Source organism: Tinamus guttatus, unplaced genomic scaffold (genome assembly GCF_059628265.1).
Source record: "Tinamus guttatus ecotype Peru unplaced genomic scaffold, ASM5962826v1 Tinamus_guttatus_pri_ptg000033l, whole genome shotgun sequence".
Lineage (NCBI taxonomy): Eukaryota > Metazoa > Chordata > Aves > Tinamiformes > Tinamidae > Tinamus > Tinamus guttatus.
This window is the reverse complement of record NW_028288567.1, coordinates 6927991-6940022: the sequence shown is the minus strand read 5'-3', so window position 1 is coordinate 6940022 and position 12032 is coordinate 6927991. Positions and strand designations below refer to the sequence as shown.

Below are 12032 nucleotides of genomic sequence, written 5' to 3'. Positions count from 1 at the left end.
CTCTCTACATGGAAGGATTTCTCAATAGAAATGTCTTGCTTTTGTTGATTTCTTACCAATTTGCTTCCATAATTAATTAATTTAACTTCACCTGTTAAAAATGTTTAATTTAGAATGGTTGAGTGTATGAAGATGAGTTTGCATGTTTCTGTAGAGATGTTTTATGCACTATTTTTCCTTAACATGTAAGCCAAAGTAAAAGTGGATTTCTTGGTAATAGATGTCAACCAATATAACTGCAAAGGAAAAAGATTTTAGGAACAGAAATTCAAGTAAGTCAAGAATGTTGTCTGTCATTTTATTCATGAGTTAGCATTGTTGGCAGTATTCTGAAGAAATTAAACTTTCTCAAAAACTGTGCACGTAATGACTTGAATAAAAAGATTTTATAATTTCCACATGAGGAATGCTGTTCATTTACAGCAACATCCAGTTCCTGATGTTTCACCCAGTAGTATGATCCTAAATGTTTTTGTATAAATTGTCAAACCAGGTCTATTCTGGCCTTAATTAAACATGAATTCCAGTTTTATTTTGAGAATTCTCTGGGACATCAGTCAAGATTAAGTTGGCTCAGAAGATGTGTATTTTTTGCAGACATTCTTTTGGTTTGTCTTCTGTTAAGTGAAAAATAAGGAAATAGATTTGTCATGAAATCTGGTTTTATAAAGCTACTGTAGCTGTGAATCGGGGTTGCTATCTGAAAATTAAAATACGCTGCTTATGTTTTCATGTGTCTTCACTGCTAGCAAGGAGTTCGTATGACAGTTCTGCAGATGAATGGGTTTTATTTGCAGTGTTATGGATAAATGACATTCTGGTTTAGGACAGCAGGGCAAGTTTATCAGAAGAGCAAAGGGGACTTGTAGCTTTATACTAATATTGCCCAGTACAGTAAGCACACTTCGGTTCACATGAGGTTTCAGTTATCCTTTCAGTGAAAGCTCGACATGGCTTTTCAGTTGAGTTCAGAAGGCTATCAAAGGAAAAAGGCCAGCATTTAAGAAATGGAAAGATTGTCCCAGTGTGGAGAACAGGGAAGCCCATAAATCATGGCAGGTTAAATGTAAATAGGATATTGCAGGCTTTAAAAAAAAAAAAAAAAAGAGGATTTGGAAAGCACTTGGCAAAGGATGCTCAAACTGATTGTATGAAGTCCTTTAAATCAAAAGCTGGAAGCCACCCTTGGAAGCTGGTGGAACTACTTGTTGGCAGAGTAGCCAGGGGCTAGGTTGGTAGTGCCATGACAGAGAAGCTTGGTGTTTTGGTTTCTTTCTTCGCGTCAGACTTTACTGCTGAAGATGTAGGGGAGATAGCCTTGCACATGCTGCACATGGTGTGTTCTTTGTATTAGGAGGTCAGATGATCTGCAGCCCTCTGGAGTAGATATTCAGGAAGTAATAGAGCAGACAGATGAGTTAGATGTGATGTCACCTGGACTGATGACCTTCAGCTGGGAACTCAGTTGTGAACCTGCTGGGCAAGGTGTTCACCCTCTCATTACAAATAGCCCCACTGGCGCGAAGGTGAAGACCGGTGAGCTGGGGGGGTCAAACAGGGCCGTCTGGGAGGGAGGCAGTCTGGCTTCTGAGCATGCTGACCTGCTGGTAGTTGTAAGGATATAGCAGGTGGACGGAGGAGATCTAGTGGCTGCCATGTGTTTTGATTGTTGAAAGTCTTTGAATGGGTTTTGACGCCAAAGATCATTAAAGAAGCTAAATTATTGTGGGATTGCAGGAATCTTTTTATGGATTTGAAGTTTGTAAGGGACAGAGAGCAAAGGAGATGACTTACCAGTTGCTTGTCAGGATGGAGGAGAGCGAGCAGTGGGATTCCCAGGGTCAACGCCAGGGACCATTTTATTTGTCTTTGTTATAACCTAGAGTGGTCATGGATGGTACTGGGCTCCTTGAGGTAGGCAAACACCAAACGGATAGCAAGGGAATCCTGAAGGATCTCAGGGAACTGAGTGGGTAAAAAGGTGGCAGAGAAGCTGCAGTGTAGCTAAAATGTAGGGTTATGCACTGAGTGGGAAAGCAATCTGAACCAGGCCTACACAGTACTGAACTTGGCACTGGAAGCTACAACCCAGAAAAGAGCTCTTGGAGTCGTTGCTGGCAGTTCTCTGGAATCATTGGATCAGTTGGAAGCAGCAGCAGAAAAAGCAAAAAAAAAGCTAGTGGACATTATCAAGAAAGCAAAGAATCATTTTGCTGCTGTATAAAACTTAACTGCACCCACGTGTTCTGCACTATGTGTGGTTTTGTCTCCTATTTTTGGGAAGAGTTCAGTAACATTAGAGAAGTCACAAGGAAGAGCCACTAAAATGATTAAGAAGATGGAGCAATGGCCTTTCAAGGGATGTCTAAAAATGGGGAGGCTTTTCAGGTTGGAGAGGAGGAAGCTGGAAGGAAATTGTGGCTGAGGTTCACCAAACCATGAAGGCGGTGGATAAGATGAATACAGAGCTGTTGTTCACCAAATCCTCCAGTACATGCTTAAGAGCATGTGGACAAGTAGGACACAGCTTTGAAAAAGTGCTTCTCTGCACAGTGGCGAGTGTTCTCCTGCGTCTTACTGCTTCAGGAGGTTATGGCTGTGACAGTAGCAGCAGGTTCATTACCTGTTTACTAAGCTAAATTGCAAAACTTTGGAATTGTATTCAGACAGCCAAAGTTTTGCCTCAATCCCAGTAGTTTGTATTTCTCAACTGCTGAATTTAGGATTTCAGAGGCATGAAGTCAGTGACAAATGCTGGCTCAAGGATGAAGGTGGAATTTAGATTGCATAGATATGGCCTTAGTTCTGAAATGTGAGGAACATGACCAACATTATATCTGCTTTCTGTTGTTAGGTATCTTCTGAATGTTTGTATGCCAGGATTTCAAAATAAGCATATTCCTCTGGGCTGTTTCTGGACTGTACAGGAAGAATACTGGATACTGTTTTGGGGGAAGTAGGCAATTTTGTGCTAATTTATATGGATGTGTTAATTTTTTAATTAAATCTTTTATAAGCTCATTTCAAGCAAATTTAAAATAAACGCTACATGTACCTGTATTAAGGTAACATATGAAACTGAATTTATGAACTCTATCCTTCCTGTCTCAGCAACAACAATTATTCAATTGAGAGTAAGAATATACTAATCCAAACATTAATGAGAAAGCTTCTGTCTTTCGTAACATGCTGTGCTTGACAAGTATTTATACCATAAAAGCTTCATGCTATTAGTCACCCTCCTAAGAAAGATACTTCATATGTTTACCAAGGTATATTAATATTAGTATCTATGAAGTGCAGTATACAGGTCTTGAAGCAAACCAAAATGCTACTTGTTACAAAGACTAATCTTGTTAAAGCCAAGTCAGAAATCTTCCAAAATGTCAGTGGTGTGTTCAGTTAGAATTAGATTACTTAAATACTAAGTTTTCCCATGCTGTCTGCTCTGTGATTGCAGTATTTAGTCATTATTTTTCAAGTACAAAATTTGATGCCCTTCAGTGCAGCAATTCCACATGGCAGACATTTCAGTGCACACAGCAATATTTACAGCATTGCTGTCATTCTGGACTATTCTGCTTCACAACTGCCTAATGAAGGAGCTGCCGTAATTTGCTGCAGGCGCGAGAGAGCCCAGGGGAAAAGGGAAGGGAGGAATTCCCTGTGGAGTTAGGGCACGGCGCAGCCGCCGCAGTGCCAGGAGATGCCTCGTGTCTCAGCTGCATGCCGTGTCCGCTCGGAGCAGGCGTGTCTGCAAACAGCGATCGGAGGTCGCGCTTGTTCAAACATCTGTGTTTGCTGCATTCCTGCCATTCTGCAAGCCACGGTACAGCACCAAACCCCTCTCTCTGCTACTCTACCATCTGTTTGATGTTGACAATGTCCTGCTATAATGGTGGGATACCACTAAACATGTTACATACCTGACAGATGATGTTTCAAAACTCGATTTTTTTACATGCTGTGAAGTCATCTGCACGTAGACAAGTCTGCATGTTGGGCAGCAGCAGACAAGTTTGCTGGTTGACTACCTATGTATGAAAGAAAGTGCTTTAATCTCCCTTCTCCAAGCCATCCCCTCCTTTCTGATTTACTGTTCTGTGTCCTAGGCGGATGACTTTGCCCTTAAATAAGGGGTCAAAACAGAAGTTCATTTTGACAAGACTGTTAGAGAAAGCGGTGAGGGAGTAGGAACTGTCTAGCTCCTGCACAAGGGGGGCTTGTGATCTCCTGCAAGCCTGAGCAGCAGGGCCAAGGTTTCCCACAGAGGTCAGTGTGGCAGAAATGCAGAGCGTTTGAGCAATCTGCAGTGACATTCAGCTCTTCAAGTTTGTTCCTGCACCAGCGAAAGAAAGCTGCCCAAGCCCACGGTTAGATCAAGGGTGGCTGAGAGGATTGAAACACCTCATGATAAAGAGTATAGGTCTAAATAATTAGATATCTTAGATCCTTGTAAAGCTGTGAGACAGTCACCATAAAGTAGATTTTTCAGTTACTTGTTCTTTCTTAAAACATAGTATTTTTTAATTAAGCAATTTTCTTTATTTCTTTAGACTTCCTTTAAGCACGAAACACATGGAAAATAGTCCAAACCAATTTACACATGTGTTTACATTAAAAGGTATTTCCATACTTGGATTTCAGTGCATGTCATGCCAGCATCTCATTTTGAACCTGATCTTGCTCCTCCTCCATATTATGGCAGCACATTTAGTTTAGTGAGTGCAGCATTTGGTGCAGATATTTGTATCCTGGAACAATATGTTAAGATTATTGAAATACCAGAGGATCTCACTAAGAGAGCTATGCAGCTGCAAAAAGTGAAGTAATTACTCTTATTGTTTAAAGCTTGTTTTTTCTATTAACCCACTATGATATAAATGGTCGGTTTAAATAAAAGAGGTTAGGCTCCCATCCTGAGTGATGCGAGCCATGTAGTGTTTTTGTACCTGGATTTTGGCCTACACTTAAGTTTCTGCTTTCCTTTATATGGCATTTCCATAAATTATCTGTACTTTGCAGTCCTTATTCTCTGTTCCTGAAAGTCATTGATCCTGTTGCTGTAAACCAGATTTTCTGCATTTCAGGGGAGTCAGAAAGTGGTCTGAGATGTTCAAAGGGATGATCAAATTTACAGTGGCTTGAAAATTATTATTACATTTAAATCACAAAATGATAGAGACTACAGTTCAGTTTTCTGCTCTAACACACTTTCAAAAAATGAGATAAATATTTGTGTTTACCTGAAATATGTAATGGGATATTTCCTAATCATAGACATGTAAATAATGAGCTTTTATTAACTCATCATTAGCTTCTGTTCCAGAATTCTTGGGTGCTAACTTGGAGCTGTTTGTTTTCTAGCAAAAGCAGATCGGTCGCTCACCTGGGATAAGCAGTATAGAACACCAGCAGGAAATCACTAAATTGAAGGCAGACCTGGAAAAGAAGAGTGTTTTCTATGAAGAGGAACTGTCTAAACGAGAAATAATGCATGCTAATGAAATAAAAAATCTGAAGAAAGAACTGCGTGATGCAGAGAGCCAGCAGCTTGCCCTCAAGAAAGAAATCATGATTTTGAAAGACAAGCTAGAAAAAACTAGAAGAGAAAAGTGAGTGTTTTATGGTATTTATCTTAAGTTTGAAATACCTTTTAAAGTTTTCTCGTATGCTTCCAAACACACTATTGCTTCAGAATTATAGCATAGACAGGTGCATTTTGGCTGATTTAATGTTGTGGTTGAATATAAAGTAGCTGAAGTTGGCGCCTTTGTCACCTTTAGTAGCAAAATAAAAAAGAAAACCACAAAGCCTGAACTGAAAGTCAGTTTTGCACCAGGATTCTTGCGCTGGCTGACAACTTCCAATTCAGGGTAAATTGACCCCTGAAGCTCATGCCGAAGAATTAAACAGGTTTTTTGGGACATTTTTTTCTGTTTGGTATTCTCATCTTTGGATGCAAAACTAATGTGTTAGAGATCAACTATTGCTGGCATTTCTGCCAGCACAGAAACAGTCACTTAATGTGGACTAAGGCTAATCCATGCTGGGTTCTATCCAGTGTTAACAACAGTCGTCAGACTAGTAGGCGTAAACTGCTTTATCTCTTCGGACATGGTCATTTCTCAGAGACCTGATTTTTTTTTTTCCTCCTACATAGTAGAGTTTATAACTGGCCTTGAGAATGTTCCTTGAGGCATTCATTAATAAAAACAGATATTCCTATTGGATAATGTTGTACTGAAAATAGTAAAAGTCACAGCTTGAATGCATTCATCACTTCCATTCATAAAAAAATTCAAAGTGCTGTATGCACACTAGCATAGATGCTTCTTTTTCTGGACGTAGTAAAAAGGGATGTTAGAAAATCCCTAAAGAAGAAACTGTTATTCAAAGCTCAGCCAAGCTGTAGTGAGTCCTTGTCTATAGGTTGTAAATAAAACAAAAACATTTTTCATGGATGAACCATGTCGTCTTAGAATGCAACTATTTGTGCCTTAAACACATTTTCACAGTAGGTTGCTGTTTTTTATTGGCAGTATGTTTTTGTTGTACCACAACTTGATGCTTTTCCTGACCTGTAAGTTATAAATGCAAAAAGGACTACACTGTCCTGTAACATATAAAGATGGTACAGGACTTCCCTTGTCATTTCCGAAGTAGTGTCCCGAAGGGCAGAACGCTATGCGAAGAATCCTTAGTACTTCCTTATGCAGGCTAAACTTATCTTAAAGATCATGCCTCTGCATGGTGATGAGCGGAATCTGGGGAATCTCTTCTGGGTTTTATCAGAACCATTGCCAAATTGTATAACTGCAAAACTTATGTGTCCATCTCCTGTACTAACATGTAGTTTAACAAACTTAATTAGCTTCATAAACTTGGTTTCAGTCAGGTTTCTCCCTGTGAATAGATGATGAATTGGATTCACATCTAAAATGAATGGTGATTTATGCATATAGTTCCATATGTTTTTCAAGTATGTTGGCATAAAAGAAAATTTTGAAGCATGAATCCAACCAGAATCCAACATTTGGGCCTTAATGGGCGGGTCTTTAGCTACACGCGGTGTTGGATGTCCAAGCATAGAGAGTGACCCTTCAACTGGGTCTTGTTAAATAGTGATGCAGGATTTCATAGCAAGCATTAGGACTCCACACAAATGCAAAGTCCACCATTCAAGGTATGAGTATTTATGATTTATTACAGATTGACATCTCTAGAAGTTCAGAGATTAGAAGGGAAGCTTAAATATTAGGAATGGAAGAATTGTTATTGCTCGATGTGTAGTATTTGGTTGTTTTCCATAAATACCATTGATTTTATTGTTGTCTTTTCTCCTTTCGTGCATTGTTTTTAGCTTTTGTAATCAGACATACAAAGCTTTTTGTGAATCTGCCAATAAAGTTGCTCAGTGTAAGGGTTGAAGAGGAAGCACCTGGAGGCTTTGTGCTGAATCCAGTGGAATTAGTGCAACAATAGCGGTGGGGTGGGGTTGAATCAGACACAATTTGGGGAGAGAAAAAAAAAACAAAAACAACCTTAAATCTAAAAGGATCTTTAGTGCCTATGTTTTAAAAAATGACTTTGACATGCTGCTGTAGCTGTCCATTATTAAGGGCTATAATCTAAAGGTAGGAACAGTGTAGATTATTCAAGCAATGGTTGATAAGAGTTTTGTCAAAAAACTGTTCTCCTGTTCTCTGTTTATGCCTTTTTCTCTCTCTCTCTCTTTTTTTTAAAATAAATATTCACGGTGGTGGTTTCTACTTAATTTTGGAAAACTCAACAACCAAAATCATCAAGGAAGAGAAACTATCACTCTGTATAAAATGATAGCCCTTTGCCCCTTTGCTAAGGTCTGATATTTCGCATGTTCTTAAAATTGGGAATATAGGAATACACTATTAGACCAGTGATCCACCTAGTGTGATACTCCATTTTAGATTTTTTTTTTATTTAATATTTTAGGAAAGGTGCAGGAAACTGTGAAATTAATTATGTTTGTAGAAGGTTCTTCTAAGCCTGTCATTTAATGATAGATTTATTAAGTATAGAGCTTTATAAGAAAAGGGTGGGATTTTTGTTTGTTTGTTTTGCTTCAGGTCTGCTTTTCTTAGTTTCACAGTAGTAAGATAAAATATTTTTCCTTCTTCTCCAGCTGCAGTAAAGTGCTGGGGGGCGAAGTGGTGTCACAGAGCTGTATTTTTCATTGCTTTCGTGTGGTTTGCTACAATTGCTTTAGTGTTAAAAAGAAATCTGGATCGTGTATGACTCCCTAAACTTCAAGATCAGATAAACAGCTGAATTTTAGATGAGAAAGCTTCAGGGCTCAGATAGGAGGATGCCAGGCTTCAAAGCAAGTGTGTTATTTTGTTCCTGCAGGCTGACCATAGTTCACCTATGGGAGCCGTCACAGCGCTGGGCATTGCTGAGTCGATACTAACCCGTGTGATGGGTTGCGTCCACCTTGTCCTGTTGGAAAGGCGACTCCTTTGTTTATGTATGATATTATAGTAACCTAACTGGAATTAGTGTCACTTAAGAACATAAAAATATGTTCTTAATATGTTGCTGGTGCTTTCAAGGCTGCATCGAGCCTTTGAGCCTTGAAAGAAGTTTTAGACAAATATAGAACAACAAAACCCACTAAACTAAACCATAGATACATAAAAGCTAAACAAAAGAAGTTAACCAAATGGTTTAAAATTACTTTGCTCTTCTCTCTGAGAAGTTAATTTTGCTCTATGCCTTGCAAACAGAAGCAAGACCTGTTATTAATTCCCCTGGCAGCCAGAGCTTTAATCTCTTTTTGCCTTTTCCCTAGCTGGTTCATCACATGCAAGGAATCCAGTGGTGCAGGGAAGGGCTCGTGGTGGGTTTCAAGCTTGGACCTTGAACAGTGACTATAGTATGTTACTTGGCAGCATGCAGCATTATGTTTCAAAGGAAGCCTGGCAACACACCATTGCTCCATGAGTCTAACATGCCGTACTAGATTTCAAAGAGCGGTCAAAGCTCTAAATGAATTTCAAATCAGGAATGGGAAGTTCAAACCAGGATCACTCTTAGCCGAGTTCAGTGCAGCCCCTGACACTTCGCAGCTTTTAAGGGTGCTCCCGCAATCTGACAGTTCTGCATTTCAGGGCACATGTAATTTCTCTGTTGCAAAACATGAATCTCTGCCAAAGCAATTGCAATGCTCAGAGAAAGTTCCCCTGCATTTTATTTTTCACTGAGTTCACCTTTTTATGGGCACTTTGCAAACTATTTAGTTACTGTGCTGTTTACTGCATTCATATTTTGGTACCTGTGGTATTTATAGTCTGGGTTTGTTGAGCTCCAAAGGAGCTGGGTACCAGATACCTGTCACAGTGGATGCAGGATGCCACAAAATCATCTTCCTGAAACTGAAGAGACGGCAACTCTAGAAAGTGGATTTGAGGAGGGAGATACCAGTCTGCAACATTGGAGTGCACATCTGTAACAAAATGACGATTGTTTTGGCAAACAGAGCACCTGTAGTTTGTTTTATTTTTGGATTCCCGTGTTCATTGGACAAGAGTAAAATCTGTGTTAAGCAGAATCAGACAAGGTTCTTGTGTTGAATGAAACTGATCAAAGGAGGGAAGGGTGGGTGGAAACAGCTAGTCTGAAACTCCTTTTCAGATGGAGAGATCCATACATTCAAATCTGGTGAGTGTATAGGTTATCCATCTACAACTTAGCCAAACGGTAACTGGAGAAACTGTTCAGATTTCTCCTCTGGCTGAGTTGAACTGCACTCAAGTAACTGCACATTTAAGCTTTTCTCATCAGTGACAGTCCCCAGTGATTTAATTCAACTTCTGTATGTTCTGGTTTCACATGGGGTCATGTTTGCAGGTCATTCTGCATGAAACCTGGAACTGCAGAAAGGTATTAATGTTAAAGTAACATTTTAATGAACTTTCAGACAATTTTCTCTGAACATCTTGCCATGCCATGCTGTATCTGCCCTTCAGATGTAGAGCTTCTTAATGTAAAGAATAAACATTAGCTCAGTGGAGCTTTATTCTTTCAGTAGTGAAGGAAAGATAATTTAGTGAAGGAAAGATAACTGTCTAATGCTAGAATTAACAGACTCTCTTATCATACTAAAATGCATTCTTTACTTATTTTATTTGCTTATTTTAGTAGGCTGAGAGGTTAGCAGTATATTACTTTTTATTTAGCAATATGTTACTTTTCTTTCAAACACTGTATGCATTGATCTTCACATATTTGAGTAGGTATTATGGTGGGTTTTTTTCAGAATAGGAAACCTTTTAATTGTGCTCCCCTTTTGTTTCTTAGCCAAAGTGAAAGGGAGGAATTTGAAACAGAATTTAAACAGAAATATGAACGAGAAAAGATCCTGCTCACGGAAGAAAACAAAAAGCTTTCAAATGAACTTGATAAGGTGAGTATTTATTAGCTGAGTCTTGAGTATACAAGAACACTGTGCTGAGCTATGTTGTGGTCTGTCATAAATCCTAATTGGTAGCAGGATTAATAATATGCAGGGAGTTGTGATTAGTGTTAGATTTAAGTAAAGAATTGCATTAATTCTTTGAACCCATGTACATGCATCTGGATTTGAGAATGTGTGCACATATTTATATATGTGCATGTCTGTGTGTTTGTATGTGTGAGAATACAGTTATATGGTCTTGCAGAGTTTATAAGAGGACCTCTTGACAGTATGTTAAACCAGAAAAAAAAGAGGGCTTGATTGTAGGACCAGAATATAAAAATACATCGTTACTGATGTGATTGCAGAGAATGGATTTGCATGTCAATTACTGTGAAAAAACAGGGCCCCTCATACCTGAAGAGACTAAGTGTTGCTTTGAGATACTAAAAAATCCAAATGATAAGAAGGTTAAATTGCGGATTGTGTTGAACAAGGAATAAGTATGTTTCATGCTTTTGGGTTGTATTTTTGTTGTTTATTTTGACTGGTCATTCAAGTTCACTATGGATTGGCTATGTCTTGCTGTACTTGTCTGTCCTTTTTTAAATGCATTAACCTGTTTTAAAAATATGATGAAAGTGTAGTATTCTTTAAGGTAAGTCTGTTTGCATGTCAATGTTCAAATTAAAGTATATTTTCATACCAGTATAAGCATTTGTATAAGCATGGTTCAAGAACAGTAAGAGCCCAGTCACTTTGATAGCTTTTCTGCTTTGACTTGTTCTTTTTTTTTAATTCTCTTTTCTTTTCAATTTGCCTAGCTTTGTATTTGTCTTGTCAAACGACATTCACTAAATAGGCCTATTTACATGATAAATCCATTTAAATGATAAATATATAGTGGAGTAGTTATATGAGGAGTAAAAAGGGCAGACCAGATTAAAAATGGGTATTGTTGCATCATTTTGATTTGTTAATTTATTTCAGTACTAAAAGAAGCGTTTCACACGTGCTCCATTCCCTTTAGCGGGCCTTCCTGGAAGGTTGGTCTGATCTCTGCTTCCCATTATGACTTGGTGAATAATTATTGAGCATAATGGAGGTTTCGTTCCCAAAACCGACTCAGGTTGGCTTCTGCTCTTGTCTTGCAGAAGGGGCTTGTATGAGTGACAGCTTGGTGACTGCGAGGGAGGTTAATTGCTAGCTCTGCTATATTGTACTTACAGATGTGCATTTAATTTCCATTTCCCTGTCTGCAAGTGAGGAAAATGAAAAATGGGGTATAAGATGCCTGCAGCATTTCGGTACCAACTCAGGGCCCTATCTGCTGAGCCTCACCTTCGCCATACTGATCAAGCGAGGGAGAGATAGGATTCTTTTGTCTGAGCTATAAAAATTTCAGTACTTCTGCTTCGCATTTCTAGTGTTTTTTCTTGAATATAGAGCATTCCACCTCTATACTGTGCAACACAGAAACCTTGTGAGAATAGCAGAGATATTTAGGGACCAGTTCTCAGGAAGCTCAGTTACTTGAGTAAGAAGGTAAGGCCTTGCAGTACATCTAAGGCCGTGCCTGAGAAGAAGAAATTCTGGC

The 12032-nt window shown here is 38.9% G+C and overlaps 1 protein-coding gene across 1 annotated transcript in view; it reads left to right on the top strand.

Moving 5' to 3' along the window:
* The window catches only part of CDC42BPA (CDC42 binding protein kinase alpha), a 155345-nt gene that overhangs the window by 100809 nt on the left and 42504 nt on the right, over positions 1 to 12032 (top strand). Inside the window, exons 15-16 of the mRNA XM_088532756.1 lie at positions 5368 to 5615; positions 10339 to 10444. Of these exons, the coding sequence (XP_088388882.1) occupies positions 5368 to 5615; positions 10339 to 10444 (354 nt within the window). The remainder of the gene's footprint in view (positions 1 to 5367; positions 5616 to 10338; positions 10445 to 12032) is intronic.